Source organism: Netta rufina, assembly GCF_964035555.1.
Source record: "Netta rufina genome assembly, chromosome: 3".
NCBI lineage: Eukaryota > Metazoa > Chordata > Aves > Anseriformes > Anatidae > Netta > Netta rufina.
The window spans coordinates 118,496,067-118,520,510 of NC_140125.1; the positions used below are offsets into that span (position 1 = coordinate 118,496,067).

The 24,444-nt window shown below is 44.7% G+C and overlaps 1 protein-coding gene across 1 annotated transcript; it reads right to left on the reverse strand.

Moving 5' to 3' along the window:
- Positions 1–8,558: 8,558 nt before the first annotated feature.
- On the reverse strand, positions 8,559–13,524 carry LOC311207990 (L-threonine 3-dehydrogenase, mitochondrial; the record flags this gene model as incomplete). The annotated part of the gene is made up of 8 exons (XM_084284408.1): positions 8,559–8,698; positions 8,930–9,199; positions 9,691–9,781; positions 10,386–10,558; positions 10,646–10,795; positions 11,519–11,589; positions 12,928–12,970; positions 13,341–13,524. 8 exons carry the CDS (start codon positions 13,522–13,524, stop codon positions 8,559–8,561), a joined length of 1,122 nt encoding a protein of 373 aa, XP_084140534.1.
- Between the last annotated feature and the right edge of the window lie 10,920 nt (positions 13,525–24,444).

The window sequence follows — 24,444 nt, forward strand, 5'->3', positions numbered from 1 at the left end:
GTGCGACGTGGACCTGGCTGGGGCAGCCAGCAGGGCTGCGTGCCTGGAGCTGGACGGGAAGCGTCGCCGCTCTGTCTCCCGAAATCTCAGCGTTATCTGGGGCGAATGGCCCGGCTGGGAGGCTGCAGGTGGGAAAGCTGATCCTGGCACTGCTTCCCAGAGCTGCTGCCAACAAAGCAAACACCCCCAGGGCAGCTACAGGTCAGCCACAGCTCAAATATCAGCTCCGGCGCCCCTGGTGCGTCTCGGGTGAGACCTTGCTGCTCCTGGGGCATTTCTCCCAACAGCAAGGCTGAGTGGGATTCATGGAGAACTAAAGGTGTTGGTGCTTTCTTGTTAGGTCCTATAGAAGTCATTGTGAAGGCTTTGCGTGTCCTCCAGTGTGAATGGAGGTGGTGACAGCCACGGGCAAGGACTGCGGGAGGTGGTGCCGTGGTGCACTGGGCACGGGGAGCTGATGGCCACAAGTGTGGACGGGGGTGACGGGGGACAAGCTGAGTCCCTGTTGATTACTGGGGTCCTGATGCTCCTGGTAAGAGCCTAGATTTGGCCCCTTTTCTCCCCCTGTGCTGGACACAAGCTCCTCTAATCCCCTTCATCATGTGCTCAAGGAGGAAGGCTGCTGCATGATCTGGTGGGGAAACTGAGGCAGGCAGGGCTGAGCAAAGCTGACCATGGCATGAAGGACCTTAGGGATGTGAGAAAAATTGGGAATTGTGATCATTCCCAGTTTCCAAGGTATGTTTGGCTTCAAGGGCGCCAGCCATGACACATTGCGGTGCAACCTCAAACCCATGTAATGCACCCATGGACAAGAAAACAAGTGTGGAGGGAGGAGAAATGATGTAAACCATGGGTAAATGGAAAATTACAAAATTGTTTATTTGTTGTCCTTCCTTCCCTTTGCATTCCCCAAAGGCAAATGTGGCAGGGACGAGCATGGAGGGACGGGGGGGAGTGAGGTTGCTGGACTCAGGCAGAGGGAAGCGACGGCTGTTAGCAAAAGGATTGGGTTTTATTTCATTAATAAATCATGAAAGGTTTATTTCAAGAAAAAAATAAAAATAAAAATAATAAAAATAAAAATAAAAATAAAAATAAAAGAAAAAAAGAAAAAGCCTTGAAAAATAATGGAATGAGATCAATACGGTCATTTTTCCAGGACTAATTCCAGTCTGGCTTAGTATGAAGCCCATCCATATCTGGGTCCATCCCTCGGTGTGCTGTTTCTCCCTTCTCCCAGTTAGAAGATGAAGAAACACTGCATTGCCCCAGGTCCATGGATCCAGGCAAGGAGGTGTGGGATAAAAGAGTTATTAGCTAGGGAAAGGGGCTGTCCTTTCAGCTCAATCCTTTATCACACACCAGAGAATCAACCCACAAGAGAGGCCCTGAACACCTCCACTCCAGGAGCATTTGTTAGACAACCACATTAATCTACTGCAAGGCACAAAGCCACACTAAAACAGGTTTCCTTAGTGCTGGAGCTCAATAAACCACTTATTCCATGGAACAGCACCCTTGGTGTGGTATTTCTGTGTAACCAAACACGCGCAGGCACTCTGTGATGAGCTCCCTATAAGATGCTCTACAGAAAATGTAATTTTAGCAGTTTATCACAATTTAGGAAACGTTGGCAAGCAATATCTGAGAGATTACAGTGTAATTCCTGTATTTGCCAACAGGATGTACAAATGTTGTGGCAGCCGTTGAGTGAAAAACATGAGTCTGCTAAATTAAGCAAGATACTAAAAATATAAGCAATGTTTATAAATAATAAAAATATTAAATCCCCGTTTTATTTCTGAATGAATTACAGATTTTTGAGCTCATGCAATTCACGTTCATTTTCAGGAGATTATTTTTTTTTTCTTGAAATTACAAGGGATTATTTCTCCAGCTCAGCTTTGAGGCTCCCAGAACCACGAGACTCCGGGAGGCAGGGCTTTAAAAACGCACCAAATCTCCTGGATTTTGGGCTTCAGCTCCAAAGAACTGGCAGTGCCAGCTGAAGGGGAAGCGGCCTGCTGGTGGACGAACTCTGGACTTTGCTTTGTCTCTCCTCTGACGTCGGTTTCGCAACGGTTCTGCTGATGACAGGTTTTCACCCCGGCATTACTGAAAGGCCGGACAGATTAAGGACCTATTGCACCAGACGGGTAAGGAGAGATCATCCTTGCAACAATGCTCCTTCCCTGCCAAAAAACGATCGGCTCACTGGTGGCCTTGGAGCCGACGTCCCCTGCCAAGAACCTCCTCTGTTGAAGACCGGCCTAAAGGTCATAGTGCCCATACGTCAGCATGGCTGGAGAAACATTTATCCTGCTGGGAACGTGGTCCTGAGCGAATGCAGGGAAGTGTTGAGTGGCCTGCAGCAGGGTGGAGGACATGGTGTCTTCCTCAGGACAGTGGCAGAAGGTGTCATTCAAAGCCATGGGGCCAAGGACATCCACAGGCACTTCATGGGCTCAGGAGTAATGTTCATCAAGGGTCTCATTTGCTTCTCTGAGTAACCTGTGGTTACATCTGTGCTAAGGAATATCCCCTCCTGTGGCCATCCCTCTACCAGCTCTGATGAGGCCGCACCTTGAATACTGTGTCCAGTTTTCGGTCCCTCACTACAAGAAGGACATCGAGGCCCTGGAACATGTCCAGAGCAGGGCTACGAAGCTGGTGAAGGGCCTGGAGCACAAGTCCTGTGAGGAGCAGCTGAGGGAGCTGGGGGTGTTTGGTCTGGAGAAGAGGAGGCTCAGGGCAGACCTTATTGCTCTCTGCAACTGCCTGAAAGGAAGGGGTGGGGAGCTGGGGGTCGGCCTCTTCTCACAGGGAACCAGTGATAGGACCAGAGGGAATGGCCTCAAGTTGTGCCAGGGGAGGTTCAGGTGGGAAATGAGGAGACATTTCTGCTGAGAAAGAGCAGTCAGGCGTTGGGACGGGTTGCCCAGGGAGGTGGTGGAGTCACCGTCCCTGGGGGTGTTCAAGGAGAGGTTGGACGTGGTGCTTGGGGACATGGTTCAGTGGGTGACATTGGTGGTAGGGGGATGGTTGGACCAGGTGATCTTGAAGGCCCTTTCCAACCTTATATATATTTTTTCAAACTGATATATATATTTTCTACATTAACAGTGAATGCCTGCAGAAGCTCCCAGGCAGATCCTGGTGGGCCCTCAGACTGGCTGCAAACTCTCACGGCTCCATTGGAAGGACAAAAGATCAGTGAGATCAGACCACACTTTAGAGGATGGCCAGGGAAGCAGGATGGAAACCCTGCACAGCTGGTAGGACTTTGTTATGCAGGATATGAGAGCTCTACTGAGGTCAGAAGAAATATTACCCAGCACTTCAGATCTTTTCTGCTGTGGGGTCCCATTTGTGAGAAGGGGGCAGCATAATGTGGAATTATTATTTATTTTTTTTACCAAGAAGATGAATGAAATCCCCTCAAAACTGAATGGTGCTGCTGAGCTACAAATGTCTTTTGATAGGCCCTGTCTCCACTGGCAAAAGTCACCCATGTGAGCCAACTCTCCTCACTGCTTTATGAAGTTATGACGATCTTTAAATATCCAGTTCTGTTCCAGAAGCTGGCCCTTGCTCAAAGAGCCAGGTAGCACTCCTGTACACAGTGATCCCAGCACAATATAAAAGAACCTCCTACAAAGAACAGCAAGCACCCAAGGGGCATGTCCAAGCACACCCATCCACACACCCCCACCGCTCCATCATGCCTCAAGAGACAAATTTAAGCTCACATACTATTATGGTATGAAGCCAAAAATAGCCTGAGGAGCACTTGCCTGCTCCAAGCCTCCAGGAGAAGGGTAAAGGTCTTACAACTCAGGCGAACCTTCATCTAAAATAGCAACAGCCTGCCTCGGGTATGCCAGCAAAGCCCCCTCTGGGCCTGAAGTATGCAGAAGCATGAATGGGAGCTGCAACGTCAGAATCCCAGCCCTGCGGGTCCACGCTGCGTCCTCTGGCTAACCCCAACCTCAGCTCCTTCTTCTCTGTGTCCCTGGGCCTGGTTTCTCCTCCCTGGAGGCAAGCAGAGCCCGTGATAAATGGTATGTTAGCGCCTGCCGCCCTCCTGAGGAGCTAGAGGAGGGATTTTCCAGAAGCACAAGGAGGTTAATCACACATCACCCTCATCTTGTTTCCCAGAGGGAAGCAGGTTCCTGCTTTTCTATGTGTCTTTAGGACCTTCAGCAGCCAAGAGTTGAAAGCAGCTTCATTTGTATGGACAGAAGCAAAGAATTAATTTTAACATTTTAAGAAAGAATCACTGTAAAAGGACCTTGACCCAGGCAGGATTTGCAATTGTATGCCAGTCTCAGATATATCCCAGACTTTGAGCAAAACAAGGACCCTTCCTGAGCAGTGACAGTGGGCTTCGTTCCAAATTCGGTGCTCTGGGCATTAACAGCTCATTGCCGTAGAAGCATGGAGTATTGACTTCTAAACCTACAGGAAGCCGAACACCTTCCATCAGCACTCACATCTTGAGGTGCAGAGCTCCTTCGTTAGATCTGTTTAATATAAATCAACTAAGTGTCAGCATTGCTCCAACTCCGTGTTTCCTCTTAAACAGGAACAGAAAATTGAGCACAACAAAGTCAATGGATGACTCTAAAACATACCATCCAGAAGTAAACCTGAGAATTAAAAGCAAAAAGTCTAGGAGGCTTTTGGTTTTGCTGCATGAACATGATTACAGGGTCAAGTATTCTCAAATCTTTGAAGAACAGCAAAAATTATAATAACAGTGGTTATTTTGCAGGACCTGATGGGTGATGGCAATCCTCTCCCCAGCTACAGCAGCTTTGGATGAAGCACCATCCATCACCCACAGCAATAATAGAAACCAAACTGAGCATGTGTCAACACAAGTCCAACTAATTATCAAAATGAAGTAGCTGGAAATAGCATCGTGCTCTAAACCCTCACCTGTCCTGCAAGAACCGTAACGGCTGCATTCATCATTACATTGTGGTCAGGGAGGAATGCTTCCTCCACGAGAAATTCCCATCATTAGAAAGTTGAGGTGCAGGAGGAGGGAAAGGACTCGTTTAACCTGACAGGAGTGTTTATTCATTAATTAATGAGGCGGGGTAGGTTCATGGTAAGTTATAAGAAGGGCATCCTGGGACAAAGCCCTCATTCTCACTCACGTCTGCACAAAATTCCTTCAGTGACCAACATTACTGGTTGTGAGGAGACCTCCACAGCAGCAGAACTGAGGACCTTATGGTCCTCAGGTGCTTTTTAAAGCTACCTCCATCAGAGCATCGCTCTTCTCTTGTAACTTCAAAGCTACACGGATACCAAGAGGGACGGAAACATGGCAGAACACAGACCCGCTGGCTTCTCATGCCCTACAAGAAGGCTAAGAAATCTGTGACAGAGGAACATTTGAAACCCAGTCCCTTTTCGACTCCTGCCACCTACGAGCAGGGTCCACACACCTGCCTACTAGTGGCTCACTGACAATTAAAGGGTAACCATGTTGTAATGAAAGGGTAGCCACGTTTTATCTGCTTGTGAGCAACCGCCTGCTACACTGTGTGACTGGAATAATCAGCAGAAAGTCTACATATAAATGTTTGGGAGTCACTGCACAGACTGCCGGGGACAGGGTCGATCTTTCTCTGCTTCAAATCACCCATCGTTTCTGCAGCTAAAGGAAAGGCTTCAGCACCAACCAGCATCCTTCTGCACACAGTTCTTACATGTCCTAACCAAGGATGACAAAACAAAGACACATCTGCACCGAATTTTATTAAAGTAGGCTTCATCAGCAACTTGTAATATTTGAAAAAATATTCTTAACATCTTTTTTTTTTTTTTTCCTGAAGAAGTAATGTACCAGCTGCAACGCTCAAATGTCGTGAGAAGTCTCTGCCCAGAAGTCAAACTTCATAGTGGTAGAAAAATACATTTTGTACCACATCAAATTGGTTTAATACAGAAGATCCTGTAACACAGTTACAACTGAAGTTACGGGAAGATGTAGAAAAAAAAATAAAATACAGGCAGCGTTGGTCACAGGTTAAAAACCAGCATTTCAAACAGGACTCAGACCATGTAGACAAGCCTAACCACGCTCCTTGACTGTCATCATCACGTTGTTACAACTGAACTGTCTACTGCAATATGGTTTATTTCAGATTTTGCAAAATAGAAGTTTCTTAAACTCCTGCTCGTATATAAATCAACAACTTTTTGGCAGACAAACGTTGTTTAAAATGTCATAGGCTTGTTTTCCACCTGTGGTGCAACACCTTATCCAAAGCTTCCGTGCAATGCCACAACCAAGGATGGTTTGCTGCAGAAGAAAGCACTTTTGCTCTTCACTCATGATGTTAACTAGAGCCTTGAACAAGGGTGAAGGGATAGACCCCCTGACTTTCTTTGAATTAAAGAAATGCAGTCAGACCCATCGACAACTCTTTGCATTATTTCATACTGGTCTCATGGAAGGGAGGCAATGAGGAGTCTGCAGAGTGTGAATTATGAAAGACCGGAATGGATGAGACATTTCATATCATAATAAAGCCCTTCACCTGACGGCTCAGTGTAACAGTTTACTAGGAGATAATCCTATTTTGGCAGGGCAGAGAACAAAACTTGAGCCAGTCTTTTCTCGGATGGTATGAGTAACCCAACTTTGCTGGCCCATTGGGCCAAATATTACAACTTGAAAAATTTGATAGTTACAACAGCGGCAGAGTTTAAAGAACTGATTTTTTTTTTCCTGGAAACGTAAACATTATAAAAAAGTTTAAACAGGCCACAACCATAAAAGTTTTTGAGTTTAAATACCTGGGAAATTCATGCTTCACCAACAGATGAAACAGTAAGATACATACAAAAACAAGAGATACAAATTTAACATATGTTTAAAATAACTGGCTTTCACCACAGAATCTTTCTTCGAAGGTTACTTTCATGAGAAAACATATTCCCTGCAGCATGTAGACTCCCTCACAAGGAAGAATCAGGTCATGTCAGTTAGTCACTTACTGAAGAAACACTGCAGGGTTACAGAGTGTAGCAGCCTTGCAACTACCAAAGCACTGTCACAGAAAACATAGCAAACGATGTAGGCAAGAGCAGACTTGAACATGACACCTACATGGGCCACTGGAGTATACAAGACAAAAAAAAGATGGAGAGCTTCATACAGGGAATTTCCAGTCATTTTGAAAACCAAAGGTATTTTTTCTTTGCAAAATAAATATAATCAAAGTCCCCAGATGTTGTTTCTCAAGGCATGCTATAGTAGCCAATGGCTCAGATTCACATCTATAGAGACTGGTGTTTTACCTAAAATGGCTTTCCTGTCTCTCCAGTCTGTCACTTCTCATTTTCAAAGTCTCCTAAGTAGCTTTTGGATAGACATCTTCTCTGCATGCATCTACTAAGATTCCCTTGTTAATCCTAGAATCTCCTGTGCATGAAACTCAATGAGCAGAACAGGCCTGAACTGTAGCTAGGAGATGGTTTCAGCCTCTGGATTCCTCTCTAAAGAACAGAAGCGTATGACAGTTACACATAAATAGCATCTGCAAATACATATGCTGTATACACAGAAAAAGCAGTGAACATGAACAGATTTCAAGGGCTGACTTGACTCTAATGTAAGTCTTCCATCATCAGCCCACCTTTAAAACTTGCTCCAGGCAGTATGTCATTATGCTAGCGTGGCAAACAACTGGGATAACCAACAGTAGTGCTAATGAACAGTAACCCCATTCCTAGGCATTGCTTACTTGAAATATACCCTGGATTCACAAAAACGTAACAGCTTTTTGGATTTCAGATCTACCTCTGAGGTTAAACTGACAGCAGCAGCATTTGCAAATAACAGGAAAAGCTTAGCTTGTAAACCCTGTTATTTTTAAAGCATAATGAGAATTCAAGTCCTATTCCCCTTCACATTTATAGGCTTTATGAGAATAATGGTACTTAGAGTGCCCTATTTGTAGAAAAGTGTATGTTTTTACAGCACTATATATATATATAAATATGAACTACTAACCAAAGTTTGATTTCAAACTAGAATTGCAACAACCCCTGCCTGCAATTTGGAAACATGGAGTAGCTCTTGTATCTCTTGTCTGTAAGCAGAGAAAAAAAGGATTGTATCTTACTACGATCTAATAACCTCCACTAGGGAAATGAAAAACATATCATTAACTCTGTGGGATCTGACTGAAACCCCAGGACTGACAGGATCGCCCCACGCTGTTTGCCAGATAAGAGCCAGGCAGCAAGAATGATTGGAGATTCATCAGCCAAGAGTAGGTGGTTTTTGTTCCCAGTTGCTTAAGAGTGAAAGTTCAAGAATTATGTGTTTGTCATAGGCGCTGTGCTTGGAGACAGCACCTAATGGTGTCATTTATCTACTAGGACATTAGAGCTACAGTATGTTTCTGCCCAACTCCATTGCTACTTATGAAACTAATAATTGGCATGCTCTAGGACTCATAAATTATAAACTAATTTAGCCATTTCTTCCTGGTCCTCTGTGGAAATCTGGAAACACCTGACAAAATATTTCAGTTAGCTTGAGCAATCCTGGAATCAGACCCAAGGAAGCTAAACATCGTAGACACCAACTCAGGGAGGTCATAATCATGTTTCCATCCCCAGTCCCTCCGGGCATTGCTGTCATCAAAGTTCATTGGCCAGCTGTCAGCTGCAGTGAAAAGAAAGAGAAACAAGGAGCATGAGGCTTAGGAAAAATCCCTTCAAACTACAAGGTGTTATCATCACTGTCCATTTGAATTAGGAAAGATGAATTTCAGACTATAAGACTTGAGCTGTACAGCAGCGATTTTTAAGTGTCTAAAAAGAAAACATTGTTTTGTCCTTGACATACAGAAATATGAAGTTTTCACTTACCCACTGCCAAAAAGGTGATACTCACCTATGGCCTGCCTGACTTCATCCACGTTGTAGGTCACCTGAAGCTCAGGAACGTGCTTCTGCACCTCTTGTGCCAGCTCTTCAGGGGTGAAGCTCATGGCACTGATGTTGTACGTCCTCATGGTCAGCGCCTCTGCGGGGGCCTCCATGACCTCTAGAGTTGCTTTCAGGCAGTCATCAATATACATCATAGGGAGACGGGTGTCTGGCTTTAGGTTGCACTGAAATTTGCCAGTCTTTATGGCATCATGGAAAATCTGGACAGCGTAATCTGTGGAAAAGTGCAATGGATGTGTGTGCTCGTCTGCCTCAATCCATTGTTCACTTCAAGACCGTCAACACTCCTCAGATCACCTCCAAAATCTCCTGTCTAGGAGGGGAACTCCTAGCAGTAGAACTGTGTATAATTTATATCACACAGCAGGAGTAAAAGAAGCCATCCCAAACCATCCCGATGACATTGTGGCATTTACACATTGCAGCAAGACAGCAGAATTGGAAATATTTTTAAAGGAAATGGTCTCAATGAGCATAACTAAGCCAAACTCCGTTGGATAGCATTTAAAAACAAAGACTACAAAGTACACCCTACATTGCAGTAGACAAAAGTAGTGTCATAACCATCAGTCCAAACAGGATCTCTACACTGTTGTTCTACTCCGTTGCAGATTAAATTCTACAAACTGGTTAAAAATGACTGCATTGGCTTACATTTTTGCTGTCCTTGCCTGCAACACTGAGAAATACACACAAGCTGCTTACCAGTTGTTCCCCCTCCGGGCTGAGAGTCAGCAGAGATAATTCCAGGGTACCTCAGGCAGCGGAAGTCTAGGCCGTATCGGTAATGGTAGTACTAGGGAGGGAGGAGAGAAACACTTTTACACAAAAAGACTGGGCCAAACAACTCACTGCTTCCACAACAATCTCCTACAGGATGAACCTTCATTCTGTAATCTTCCCATGGCAGGGAAGGAAGGCAAGGAATTACTGATCAGTCTGCATTCTGTATCAGGTAGCTGATCTTTCTGCTCTTCCTTTTCTAGTTTTCATCCACATCAGTAGATATGGACTGACTTTTAACATAAGGTCTAGATCTAGTGTGCAGAAAGCAGTAATTCCCATGTTTGAGACATTTCAAGTTAATACAGTCTTCAGACCTGCCACCGTCCTTCTTAAAATTAAGATGCGAAGAAATTGTGTGTAAAATAACAGCTTTAAGGATTTCGTGCTTCTAGAAAAAATATAAAGCCAAGAGAGAAGTTGTGTATGTACAGTTTCTGGCTTTGACTTTGGAGAGGGTTTTTGTTTTCATAACATAACAAACCATGACAGACTAGAATAGAATACCAAAGCCTAAAAGGAAGGAAAGAAAGGGCGGAAAACTACTACAATGAGAAATCTTCCAGAATCATTGAAGTTCTCACTGAACTTTCATGAAAGGAAGAAAAAATTCTTACTTCTCCCATGAGCTCAGCGTGAACCTTGGAGACGCCATAGATCGTCCTTGGCCTCTGAATGCAGAGATCAGGAGTTGGATCTCGAGGAGAGGTGGGCCCAAAGGCTCCAATAGTGCTTGGAACAAAGAGTCGCAAATTGTGCTCGGCTGCAATATCCAGAACATTGTGTAAACCTGGAACAATAACAGGATTTATCAGAACATCCACTGCACTTTCTCAAACGTCTGTAGGAATCACAAAATTGAAACCTTGTCACATACCAGTAATATTTACAGCTCTGGCTAGAGGGACATTTGCTTCTCCCACAGCACTGAGCAGAGCGCTATAGTGGAACAGCCAAGTTATGCGATTGTTCACCACTATCTCACGCAGATTCTTGTAGTCCAAGATGTCTGAGTAGATAAAAGGGCCTGAAAGAAATGGAAATAGAAGGAAATTGAATGACAAGAAGAACAAAAAGAGAAAAGTTCTACATTATACTCATAGATTGCTGATTCTTGCCCATTCTTCTGCTCAAAATTTGACTGTACAGCAAAAAACAGCACTGGCCTAATGATTAGTAGGTAACTAGGAAGAGTAGGGTAAACTGCTTCCTTTGCCTCAACACCACATTGATCCAAGAACTCCTGTTTTATCCCATCAATGGCATGAGAAAAAGGAACATCTAATATACATGTATAATTCAGATATCTATGTACATCATTAAACAATGATGAAGAAAAACTTATTCAAGTTTCTAATGAAAATATAAGAATCCAAACTATTCTACATGCATTTTGTCATCTAAATTGCCTCGGCTTGGAAAAAAGAGCACATTTTAATTTCCAACCTCCAAAATAATACACATCTCTTTTTACAGCAGGAACACGAAAGCTAATTGATTTGAGTGCTTTGGTCAAGAAAGTGGCAAAGAGACAGTGAAAAATGCAGCCAAAAATATTTAGAAAAAAGGGAATAACTGACATATGAAATCAGTATCAGGGCAAGACTTCAAACCAGGAAGGCACTATCCAGAAGTTTCAAGAAACAGTTTGTACAGTTCCATTCACTCTTCATTTAGACTTTGGTAATCGGTTTATCAACATCAGAGGTAAAGTCAAGGGTTTTTTCCATATGTTCCCCCAGTCACTTACCACTATGAAAAACATGATCCGCAGGCTTTCTAATGTCAGACAAGATCACATTGTTCTTTCCAAATTGTTTCCTGTATAAAAATACCCACATGGTACAGTGAGTCCACAGTCTTTGTGATAGTTTATGAGTTGCTATTTTGTTATTTTGTTCACCAAGAGCAATATCAGAAGAATAATAATTTCCACAAGGAAATCAGTTATTCTATTTAAAAAAAAAAATAAAAATGTTCTCTTCAGTGTCAATATAACATCTTTGAAAATGAGTAAACTACTCCTTGTAGTCCTTTTACTGAAAGACTGCATCTGGATACGTAAGTCTTTAAGATAATGAAAAGCAGTTGAGAAAAAAACTCTTTCCTACCCTCTTCTCACCACAAGTTTTACCCTGAGAATCTAGTCCCCTACAGACACCAAAAAGCATACGCCACGGGGCTTGCTGTAACCGCAGCTATTTTTATATCAGTAAGGTAAATACAGCTGATAAGTAATCGCTGACTTGTACTGCTCTAATCAGCACAAGGCTGTCTTGGAGAGCAAGACTGACTGAACTGGAGTACATTCCAGCCTTCCATTATTTGCACGATTTCATAGAAATGACTGAAATCGTTCAATCTATAACATTGGTGTTGAATACAGCAAGTTTGCTCACTTTTGATCATAGTCCAAATCCTCTGCAACAAACACTGTCTGCATACAAGTGACTCTGGAGCTGAGTGGATGTACATATAAACCACGATATAGACAAGGAAGAGATCTTGGAGCATTTTACATTTATTGATTTACTGCTTTTGCTGCATCAGTTCATCTTTCACCAAATTATAAAATATTAGGGTACAAGGTCTTGGAAGTTTTGTTTTTATTTGCACTGTACTAAATAGGGCGCCTTATTCCTGAAGTTACATAACTGAAATTCTCAGAGAGAGAAAAGTCAGCAGTTGCAAAGCCCAACAGCTGGGCAATTCGCAGAGGACTATGCACTTTTTCAAGTGGACGTTTGTACTTTTTCCTCTCCCATGGTACCTGCATAAAACCCCAAATTTTATCTTTCTTGAGCATGGAAATGCAGCCTTATTTGGCTGAGCGCCCTCTGAGGATTCAAATTCTGAATGCTTCTATTTAACTGGAAACAAACTGAACCCAGTGGCTAGCCACCTAGACAAAATTATGTTATTTTTGGAGCTGTGACCAATGTACACACAGAAAGTACGTCAGTGAACATAAAACAAGCACAGGAGTAAAAAATAAAAAGAGCAAAAGTATAAAGCTGTTTATCAAAACAAGAGGAAAAAAACTCTGCAATCATCATCAGGATTGTTTTAAAAACAGCTTTCCTGAAAATTTTTGCTTCTAAAAGTTGTGGCTAAAGCTTGAGCTCCTCACTAACAGCAAGTCAATGAATCAGGACATACCTCAGAAGCTTAGCGAGTCCCACTCCAAGCTGGCCAAGACCACCTAAAACAGGAGAAAAAAATCAGAGGAGAGGTGGTATCAGAACATAGTATTGAAGTATTATATGAGTTGTATCAGAAATGAGTACTATTTCTCTTCTCAGAGTCAAAAAGCTTTAACCTGTCCTCAGTGAAAACCCAATGAACTGGTTTTAGCAGATTTCTGAAATAAAAATAGAAAGCAAGTCCTCATGGGGCAATGACTCTAGCGCCATACAGGAAAGACCACAAGTCCAGCTTATTTTGTTTGAATTTTTTTTTTTTTGTCAAAGTGTTTTTGCTTCTGTTATTCTGCTCACTGGAGAGGGAGGAGGGGAGCGTGGAACTCGACTGAGAAGCTGGAGAAGGAATACAGTTATGATAGGAATGCTGACCTGTAATTAGCACCCGGGGATGATCAGACTCCGAAAACGAAACGGAGTGAAAGCTAGCATCAGAGGCCACCTGGCGGGGCGAGACGCCGATGCATCGCACTGGCACGATGGAAATCCCACACCCACAACCAGAGCTTTGTAGCAGCTGGCTGACAGCTCTGCTCACGGTTTTGACAATTGGCATCTTCCTTCTTCAATTACGCTGTGAGAACAAGAGAAGGTATTAGTCGTAAGTGACTCAACCACACTGAACGTTTTAAATACTCCCTAAGAATACTCTGAAGAGTTTAAAAGAGGTCTGATGCAATACAAATCCGAGCTGATGTGCCAGCTGAGAGCCACGTCTGCTAGAAGCAGCCTGTGAATGAATAGATGATAATGTATTCAACAGGGAGAGCACAGGAAAATATCCACAGCCCCAGCCCAGGGTCCAATATAATGAACAGTGAGAACACAGCCCAAGTTTAAACCTTTTACACTAGAAACTGTGATTCAAACACAGCTGACAGCAAAGGCAAAATTCAAGAAGTTCACCTACTGATTACACAGCTTCACTGCAGGTATCTGTGAGCGAAAGCTTTGTAAACTGCCACAAATAAGCTAACCTTAGCATTGCATCAGCAGGACTCGCTCAAACCAACAGTGGCAAAAGTCTCTTTAGAGAGCACTGCTCTGCTCAAACCTAACATGCATGATGGACAGCACCAGGAAAGCAAAGGAGAAGCTGTGTTGTGTTTACTCAGGACTAGTTCCTAATTGCTTCACAAAAAAAAAAGCCATGATTCATAATAACACACTGTGAAAGGATCCCTATATTATCCTGAGCTATTCACAAGTTAGGTTTTTTGTCTCCCCAGATTTTTCCTAATGGGAACGGAAATGAAGAAAAATTTGCTGGAAAATTGCCAGCAAATAAATTGCACATGCAACCGGCCTTTTGTGAGGTTATATTTTCCTTCCTTCAAATATAGTTCTTAAGGCACGGTCACCAAAATTCTTCCTTACCTCCCCTCAGATTTTTAGCCATCTTCCCCAGAGTGATACAACGAACAAACTCCAAGATGAGGACACCTTTTAAAAATAGCTTACATTTAAAACTGAGATTATGCTGTCAGTTCCTTTCTCACGTGTTCTTGTTGCATACATTATAAGTAAGAGAAATGGGGAGAAGGAAGGCCACAAGAAGTTAGGGCAGCTAGCTGATGCAGATGAATTCCAGCAGCACCAATTTATAACACACGTAGAAAAGCAAACAGCTAATTAACATGGCTGTTCCTTTCACTTAAGGCAACACAGAAAGCAGAAATTTTCCGATACTTTAAGGAGCCCTGCTATTTAAATACAGAAGACCTGCTAAACCACCTATTGCAGGGTTAATAAAACCTGCTAGAACGGTGCATGATTAAAAATTCACATTTGCACATTAAAACAGAAAGAGATTTATTCTGAAGTGCATCTTCTTTGTTTCATCCTCCTTTTGAGATGTGTTGGTTCACTTGTTTATTGCATTGAGAAGCGGGGTCAGTTAGTGCCCTGATGAATTCACCGTGCCTCTGCTGCACCTCACGGCCACAAACCCATTTATCAGGCTCCCTGACGATAGGTTTGATCTGTCACAGCCGTATCTCTCCTGTCACGGTGCTAGAGGCAACTGCTCTAACCCCCTCTGGGCTTTGCACAGCATTTTAATTCCTGCTGATACACCAACCCAGCACCGAGAGACCTGGGCACAGCAGGGAGAGCCCAGCCTGGGACCCCCAGGGTGCTGCTGGTCCTGGAGCCCCCGTGTTGTGAGGAGAGGATGCGAGAGCTGGGTGCTGGGACTGGAGCAGAGGAGGCTCCGGGGGAGCTCCCCCATGGCCATCAATACCCGCAGGGAGGTGTAGAAGGGGAGGAAGACAGCAGGCAAGCATATCCAGACAACACATAGGACATATTTCTCCCTAGGAAACCAACGTAAGAAAACTGGCAGCACCAGCACTTTAAAGAGCCATGATAATCCCTTCTTGTTTCAGAATGGGATATGAAAATCCTTACAGTACTACGGGAGCCTCCTATGATCTGTTTCCCAAAGTTTCCCCTCGCAGGACCTCCAAAGGCATTTTACATTCGGAGCTCTAGATGCACAGTGCACAAATTAAAGTTATAAAAATGCCATGCTAGGATCAAGTTGGTTTCCCACTCACTGGACTGGTTTCTCCAAATTCACTTGTGGAATAAACACGCAGTCTTACGCTAAGAATTTACTTGCAAGTCTAGGCTGACTCAAAAGAACCGTAAACATTTCATACCAGACACTGAAAAACCCTTGGTTTACCAAGCACTACAACTGAATGCAAAAACACCACCTACGACATGCACTTCTTGCTGTTTCAGATAGGAAAATTGTATAACTAAATTCCAAAAATTGTCAGTAAATGCACAGGTATATAAGGAAATTAGCAATATCCCTTAAAGCACTTCCCCAAATCAACCATAAGATAAAGCTCATTGCCTTTCAACAGCAAGTTGGACAGAAAGTCCCATTCTGCTAGATCAACATCTCTCATTTTAAATAACTTCAAGAAGTTGTTACCAGCACTGAACATAAAAGCATTAATTTAACCGATGTGAAAATTTTGATTTTGAGGGTAGGTTTCTTTTTCTTCCTGTCCCAAAGTGAAATATTTTTGTACATTTAGGAACTGGAGAAAAATCTCTCTCTACATATACATATATACATATCCAACCCCCACCAATCCCTGTATTACTTTCTAACTTTTCAGTCGCTGATTTTACTCACTGACTGAAATTGATAATAAAAATCAACTCTCTTGTTTTCTAAATTAAGTGAGGAAGCTTTATCCTGAAACATGGCTGTTATTTCCCCCAGCCTGCTAATTCAAATTAACAACCACCACTAATTTTAAGGATTATGAAATACACCCTAGACTATTTTTCTCTTCTGTACTCACCTGTCCCTCAGCTGGCAATAGGACAGAAGCAAACTGGAAATGGCAATTTATAGGACACTGCCTCTTTGGAAAGCCAATCAAAATGTGACAGAAAGTAGGAGTTGTCCCACACCTTAAAAAAAAAAAAAAAAAAAAGTGTGTGCGTGAGAGCAGCAGCAGCCAGGGATATCACTTTGTTCACATTTGCTTTATTTTGAAATGTCTGTAACTTTGTGATAGGTAGAGGTCTCTGAAGCTATGCAGCCAGGTCCATTAGCTAACAGGAACATTCAAGGGTCATAACTGAAGGACGGGTTTTAAACTAATTAGTTGCAATGCAAGGGATTAGTACAAAACCAACACATGTTCAAATATAAAGCAAGAATCATTCTCCCTTGGATAGCAGGAAATTTCTACGGTTTATAAGAAGATTAAAGTACAGGGAGAGGGAAAAGAGGGAAAAAATGAAAAAATGGCACATCTTAAAAAAATAACATTTAACAAGTTATCTGCCAGCTGCTGTCCCATCATTAGCTTTCAGAAGTGTTACACAAGTGGCAAGCACCTGTTGCTCATATAAAACACAAAAACATGTTTATAGGAGCTCATAGTTTCTTGTGTATTAGTTATTAATAGAACATTACACCGATAAGAACGATAAGAAACTCAGGAGCTTGTTCTGGAAAATCCCATTAATAGAAAGTTTCGGAGAACACGGGAAAGGGAGAAGGGTCAGACCCCAAAACAAAACCTCCCGCAGTGCTCCTGGGGGCTGCACCTCTGCTGAGACACTGCAGGATGCTTCTACACAAAGCTAGCCACAGAAGTCCCAAAGCTGCCTCTTTCAAAGAAAGCTGTGATACTTCCCAGAGCATGGGATCTCACGGATTCCCAGCCACCAGTTTTTTCAAAACAGCCTCACGCATACGGCCTGCACTGACACGCTGAGCTCCACGCTATTGCTCTCAGCCCCCTTTGGTTCCGCAACACACGGTTTCTGCCTCAAGAGCTGAAGAAGGGCTTATGCACTTGAAAGCTCCTCTCCTTTTTTTTTTTTTTTCTTTCCAACTGTATCAAGAAGAGCTCGAGTGGAAAAACACTGCCAGCCTCGGGTGTTCAGAAGATGAAGCACACGTCACTCCGCAGGAAAGCCTTACTCACTGGTGCCCAGGCACTGCCAACTGGAAAATCCACTGGATCACGCTGGGAATGCTCGCCCTGCAACAAGCAGGGGACACTCTCAGCTCAAATACCCCTTAAAGCAGCCTGCACGGCCAGAAAGCCATCATTCATCCCCTCTTGGTCTTTTCTGCAAGTCGGAGAGCCCCAAGGGGGGCTGCCAGACCCTGCTCCCTCCTCGTGTCCCCTGGTACGGGCAGAGAGGAGCGTGGCCGGGCTGCACCCTGCTCCTGTTATCTCTGGCTCGCACACGGGCTGCGGCAGACAGCTGTTGGCCGAGCTACGTTAAAATAACCTTGAGGCACACGCACGGCCGCCACGGCTCAATTTTCAGAGGGGACAACGCCGGAGCCCTGTGAAGGAAGGCTGCCAGCCACAAATCTGGCCTCAGCACCACAAATAAAGCCAGATTATGTAAATGACTGAAAAGCGCGGTGCTCTCGGGGTGGATAAAACCTGCTTTATACCCGGCCTTTAGGATGAAACAAAGAGGCCAGTGTGAGTTATATGGATGATGAAACCCGCAAGCTCACAGCACATCCCCGGTAAAGCGGTGTCCCTCCTGCAACTGGGCTAAAAAAGAGCAAAAAGTGTTAAAGCCTGAAGCGCTGCTGGGTCACATCGGACAAGGGAGGGCTAAAATAAAATGAAAGGGGGGGAAGGAGAAGAGGGGAGCACCGCACCCCCAGCCCCGCACCACCACCCTGCTGCTCCTGGTCCCCTGGCAGCCCCAAAAGGGCTCCCAAAATAAAGGGAGTCATTCATGCGGACCGGGACCAGGATCAGGATCTGGAACAGGATCAGGACCAGGATTAGGATTAGGATCAGGATCAGGACCAGGACCAGGACCAGGACCACTCTCACCCACCGAGCTCCTGCTGCCGCCAGCCCCCGCTGCCTCTTGCCTGCCGCCGTTCCCCCAAAGGCTGAAAGGGGGAGGTGGGGAAAGGGGAGGTGGGAGAGGAGGAGCTGAAGCCCAACGTCATGGGGAGGAGAATTTGGGAGTGACGTCACACATTTGGGCGTGACGTCATGGCCTGGAAAGGGCGCTGCTTCATTAGGGATCGGGGGCTCGGCAATAGGGCTTGAACGGGGGTGTGGGGTGGTGCAAGATAGCAGTGTGCCAGTGCCTTAAGGGGCTGCAGGAGAGGCGGGGAGGGTCTGTAGGGACAGGACGGGGGTATCGGTGCTGGGTCCTGTCCTGTTTAACACCTTTAGTAATAGTTTGGATGATGGGGCACAGCGCACCCTCAGCAAGGCTGCAAATGACACAAAACTGGGGGGAAACGTGGGTATATGCCAGAGAGACATGCTGCCATCCAGAGGGACCTGGACAGGCAGGAGAGGTGGGATAGTCCAGTGAAAAACTGGAGGATTTCTCCTCTTAGGGGTGGCTGCGAGAGCTGGGGCTGCTGGGCCTGGAGCAGAGGAGGCTCCGGGGGAGCTCCCCCATGGCCGTCAGTACCCGCAGGGAGGTGCGGAGAGGCCGGAGCCGGGCTCTGCTCAGCGGTGCCCAGGGCCAGGCCCAGAGGCCCCGGGCCCAGCCTGGAGCCCCGGCGGCTCCCCCTGCCCCTCAGGCAGCACTGCTGGGGCCAGGGGTGCCGGAGCCCTGGCACAGGCTGCCCCAAGAGGGGATAGAGGCACCCAGGGTCCCTTCCCAGCTCCAACGTACTGTAATACTGTAAGGAGACACTGGGGAGGCACAAATGCATGTGGTCACCAACCAAGCTATGCCACAACCCGGTGGTGCTGGCAGAGGCCTTGTTTATGAAATGAAAATAAGGATGGGCACTGCTCTGGAAGGTACAAGAGGAAAACACCAGCCACCCTGCAAGGGCATCATCACCAGGCAGTGCAAAGCCTGAGGCAAGGAGATCCAGCATGGCAGGGCTCCACCTTGCCCTAGGGTTGCCCCCTTGCAAACGCGACCCAAAATAATATTTCTAACCACAAAACATCTTCTGATTTGTCTGCGAGGTAAGAATGTCACAAAGCCTGTCTGGCTGTCAAAAGGATGGAACTAATTCAAGAAACGGTGAAGAAACTTCTCTTTGTGATTGCGTTACCTGTTTCTCAACTGCTTGGACAGGATGAATGCTACTGTTTATGCTACCTCTGGGTGAAAGGAAGGAGTAGCTACCTAAGTATTTTGCTGTAAACCCAAAAGAAAACCTTGTGATTGAACAGCTGCTGACAAAGGTGCAGCAAATCGGTGAGTTCTACAAAATGTATATACTTGGAATAAGACCAATAATAAGGTATTTAATGGAATAAGACCATTAAATAATCAGTATACTGATGGAAAATTCTTCTCCCAAGAAGGAATTTGTACAGAGGTTCAAAAGCAGGTTTATTTTTCAGAGTTTAAACGACAGAAAGGCTTTTGAGTATTCAAAATATACATATATATATATATATATTTTTTTTAAATAAATAAATAAATAAATAAATAGAAATGCAATCATGAAGATAAAAGGGAAAGGTTCTCCAGGTAATTGTGTGGTAATTGTGTGGTAATTAATAGCAGAATACTGATGTCAAGACTTGAGGAATAAATAAAGTACTAGACATTTGCTTGTCTACATGAAGGAAGATGAAAAAGCAAAAAGCTTTTTTTCATCTCCCTTTTTTCCCAGTGTGAAGAGTTTAAAACCTGTTCATGGGCAGAAATTAGGTAAAATGGAAAAACTGTAATCTAGGAAACACTGGGTTACGGCAGACTTCAAAAAACATAGGTGACATTTCAAAAAGATATGTCTAAATGTGAAATCCAGGTCAAAGGAGGAGGCTTGTTTGCCTTCAGGAACACCTTCAAACACAGTAAGTAGTGCTGAAAGGAGAGCATTTGAGGGTAAACATGACTCAAGCACTAACCATTTTTGAAACACAACACGATAAGAAATGACTCCATTGTATGAGTAGCAATCAAGTGGATCCAGCCAACGGAAAGGGACCATTCTTGGCAAATTATTGAAGTATTAAAATCAGGAAAGTGCAATTACTGCACTTAGATTCCCTATGCTTCAGTGCTCTGCTTATAATAAATAGCCTGTAAACTAGGATTTTTAGAAAGGGTAGGTAGTTGGCAAGGCTCTGTGAGTCCTCATCCACTCCTTGCTGTGGGTAGGCAGCTACTGCTCGTATTCAGTGAGCTGAATTAAGAACATAAAAACATCCACAGGAAATCAAATGAAGATCACCATAGCTCATTTCATTTGGACTTTAACAGCAGTTGCTTCCCTGCAATTCTCTCACAGATCTGCATGCTCTACAGCTGAAGGACTTTCTGAAGCAGACACAGCAACTTCACATTCGGTATTTTTACAGTCACTCACCATTAATATTCTTGTCCTCCATAAACCCCTCTGTGTGCTGCTTCATATATAATTTTGTGCCTTCTAATTATATGTAAGCTAAACTGTTACACAACAATCCCCAACCTGCCTGCCAAGGGGTGAAATTCGTAAGCAGGAGAGAAGGGGGGAAAAAAAAGTCTTATAAACATCTCTGCAGCGAGCTAATCTTATCTCAAAGTCTTTGTTCTTTAAGATTGCCTGGGGAGTTAATGTTGTTTATGTTTGTGCAAGATAGAAGTGTTTGGAATAAGAGGGGGGGAAAAAAAAGTGTTGTTTTCTAGAAGTACAGCTCAGCAGAAAGAAGAAGGGTCAAGAGTTGTGGAAGCTCTTTGTATGGCTGCTGCTGGAAATAAGACTTGTGAGGCTTGGCTCAGGGAATTGTTGAATGGTAGAACCACAGAATGGGTTGGGTTGGTAGGGACCTTAAAGCCCGTCTGGTTCCAGCCCCCTGCCATGGGCAGGGACACCTCCACCACACCAGGTTGCCCCAAGCCCTTGGCCTTGGGCACTGCCAGAGGAAGGAAGATTCAATCCCGTTCTGACTGCAAACACAGTCCCTGTTCAGGACCTGCCATGGCCCATCAGGCCAAGATATGACAAATATAGCGTCCTGTTTGCCAGCAGCTTGTTGCCTTTGTCCTTCAGAGGGCATCTCAGTGATCCACATAGTCACAGTGTTGAGGAGTGGCTGAGGTGCCTGGGTTTGTTCAGCCCAGAGCAGAGCAGGCCGAGGGGAGGCCTCATGGCGGCCTGCAGCTCCCTCACGAGGGGAGCCGAGGTGCAAGCGCCGAGCTCTGCTCTCTGGGGACAGCGACAGGACCCGAGGGGATGGCATGGAGCTGGGACAGGGCAGGGGGTGAGGGAAAGAAGAGATGCACAACATTGCCTGTGCTGCCTCCACACCACGTTCCGGTATTAATCGCATTGATTTGGGGAGTGTCTGCGTAGAGCCTCACCAGCTGGCATCGCCCTTCAGTGGGTGTTCGCCAACAAAAACAGGCAGTTCAGGAAATTTCCTCTAAGTAAAGCAGGCAGATATGGGCTGGGGAGGACTACAGCAGATAGAGACAGCAATTAGCACACGATGGGCAGAGGAACGGAAGAGAAGGAGACTCAGAGCACAAAGGGTGGGGTTTTGCACAGCGAGGTGGTGGAGTCACCGTCCCTGGGGGTGTTCAAGGAGAGGTTGGATGTGGTGCTTGGGGACATGGTTTATTGGTTGACATTGGTGGTAGGGGGCTGGTTGGACCAGGTGATTTTGGAGGGCTTTTCCATCCTTAATGATTCTGTGATTCTAAAAAATAAATAAATAAATAAATGTCTGCAATAGATAGTACCACCCTATCCCGGCTCATTGTACTTGGTGTCAAATGAACTCCCTTTCTCAGATGATTTTAGTTTTCACTTGCACAGTCTAGTGGTATCTAAGGGTTAGCCTCACCCCAGTGTAATACTCAATAGGATCCTTGCTGTGGTCATGCAGCTCCACTAACTTTATTCTCTGCAAGGCCCCCTACTTAGAAAGCAACTCTGCTGATAGGATGATTTTCTTCTTGGAACAGCTACGCCCATCTCCTGCACTAAATCAGCCAGCAGACTCTCTCTTGTGATATGCTCGAAGCTGCACAGAGTTTGCTGAACAGCAGCTGGGGCTGTAAATGCAAGCCTGTATGCTGATAGGGTTCGTGTCCAGGTTTGAAGCGTGGTGCCCTAAATGCCAGCCTTCCTTTCAACTAAAAGCTAAGCCTGTGACTATTTCCAACTGACCACTTCGGAGCTAAGTGGTCAGTTGTGTGCCACTCCTACAGGCTCCACCAAGAGCCATCTGTCCATATTGTCATGTTATTCACTGCTTTGGTGATTAACAAGCTACTTCAGGCGTCCATCCCTAGGAGGGACACTTGGCTTTGCTAAGACTTAAATTGTTGCTTGGAGTCTATCCCTTCTAGGGATGGATACCTGGCTTTGTTAATATTGGAAAGATTGCTTTTCTTCACTTTTTTTGGTGAAACACTGTGTAGGTTGGGACGCTGCAGTCAGTTGGGAGAGAACAGGGGAGCAGAGGGGGAGATGCTGTCCAAATGTTCTCTACTGCGATTAATAAAGCTTCTGGCTGACCCATCTTAAATTGTCCTTGCATTATGACACACTCGGAGTCCTTATATTCTCTGGCAGTGATGAACAGCTCTTGAGCACGGGACCAAGCACTGTTAATGGGAAGCAGAGAGGACAAGCTATAGCTTTTCTGCAAGGATCCAGGTCACACAACGAAGATGCTAGCAGAGTCTTGTAGGACCAGATCACTCACTTGGGTAAACCAACAGAGCCATACTGATCTACACTTAATGAGAACAGCGGGTGCTCCATCATACTTACTAATAATTTGGACCCATTTTTTGCCATTGGATGGTTCCCAGATGAAGCAGTTCCCATGTGAAGCAGTTCCCATATGTAAATCCCACACGATGCAGCATATGCAGCAGTTTAGGACTATATATGCATCGTGGGGGAAAACAAACAAACAGCTCAGATGGCAGGGGAGGGAAGTTACATGGTCTCCACACAAGGAAAATGTGATACAGCCTGATTCACAGTAGGATCGAGGCATGTAGTGCTGTAAGAACACCATATACCAGGCTGTATTATGATTTCTCCATAAACCTCTACCACTGCCCACTGTCAAAAGGCAGGTTAGTAAGGAACTGGATTTTTGCCTTGACTTAAATATGTTTTTTTTTTTTGTCCCTCAGACCACTGCAGCCAGCATTACTGAGTAAATCCTCAATTTACTGAGTAAATCCTCAATTTTAGACACTGCCAGTTCCTATTGTGTCCAAGTAATGCCACAGGAGCCACAAGGGAGGGAGACCAAACTTTGCTTTGGTGGCAGCTCAGCCACACAGCATGCGAAAAGAAGAAACAACATCTCCTTGTGGCTGTTTTAACCCTGATGTTCATCATCCCCAACAGATCTGATGCGGGCTGTGCTTGTGGACTGAGCAGGTGTCACATCGTGTTGGCAGGCAGGGCAGAACCTCATCCCAGTCAGAGCCAGGTCACCCAAACATGTGTCATGCTGGATTGTCACTTCTTTGGAGGAAAATAGATGGGAAAAACCTGCAGCAGGTTTCACTCCAGTATCACACACGTTTATCTTACACTCACATTTCTCTGGATGCCTTTGTGTTGCTGCCTCCTTGTAATCAACAGCTTTGTGCAAATGCAGGAAAACAACCCCAAAAGAGCCCCTTCAAGACAGTGATTTGTCCAACGCAACTTGAGATGCGTGAATGCTGCTACTGCACTGACAGCAGGTGTTTTATCTGATTTCTGTTATATCCATGATGCTAATTTCCAGCCTGATGATGGAGGGTTTTACAAGAGAGATGAGACAATTAACGACAGCCCAGGGTGATAAGAATGACTGAAGAACTCAGGGAAAAGGGCAGGGAAAGAGCAGAAGTGGCTGGAGGAGACAAGGGGTCAATCTTACATTAAATAAAGCATCACCAAAAAAAAAAAAAGCAATAAAAATATATTGGTTTCCTTGACTACAGAGACCAGGACGGGGAGACATGTATCCGTGTAACAGCAAAACTGTACATTAGGGAAAACTTTTGGCTGTAAATAAGTCCA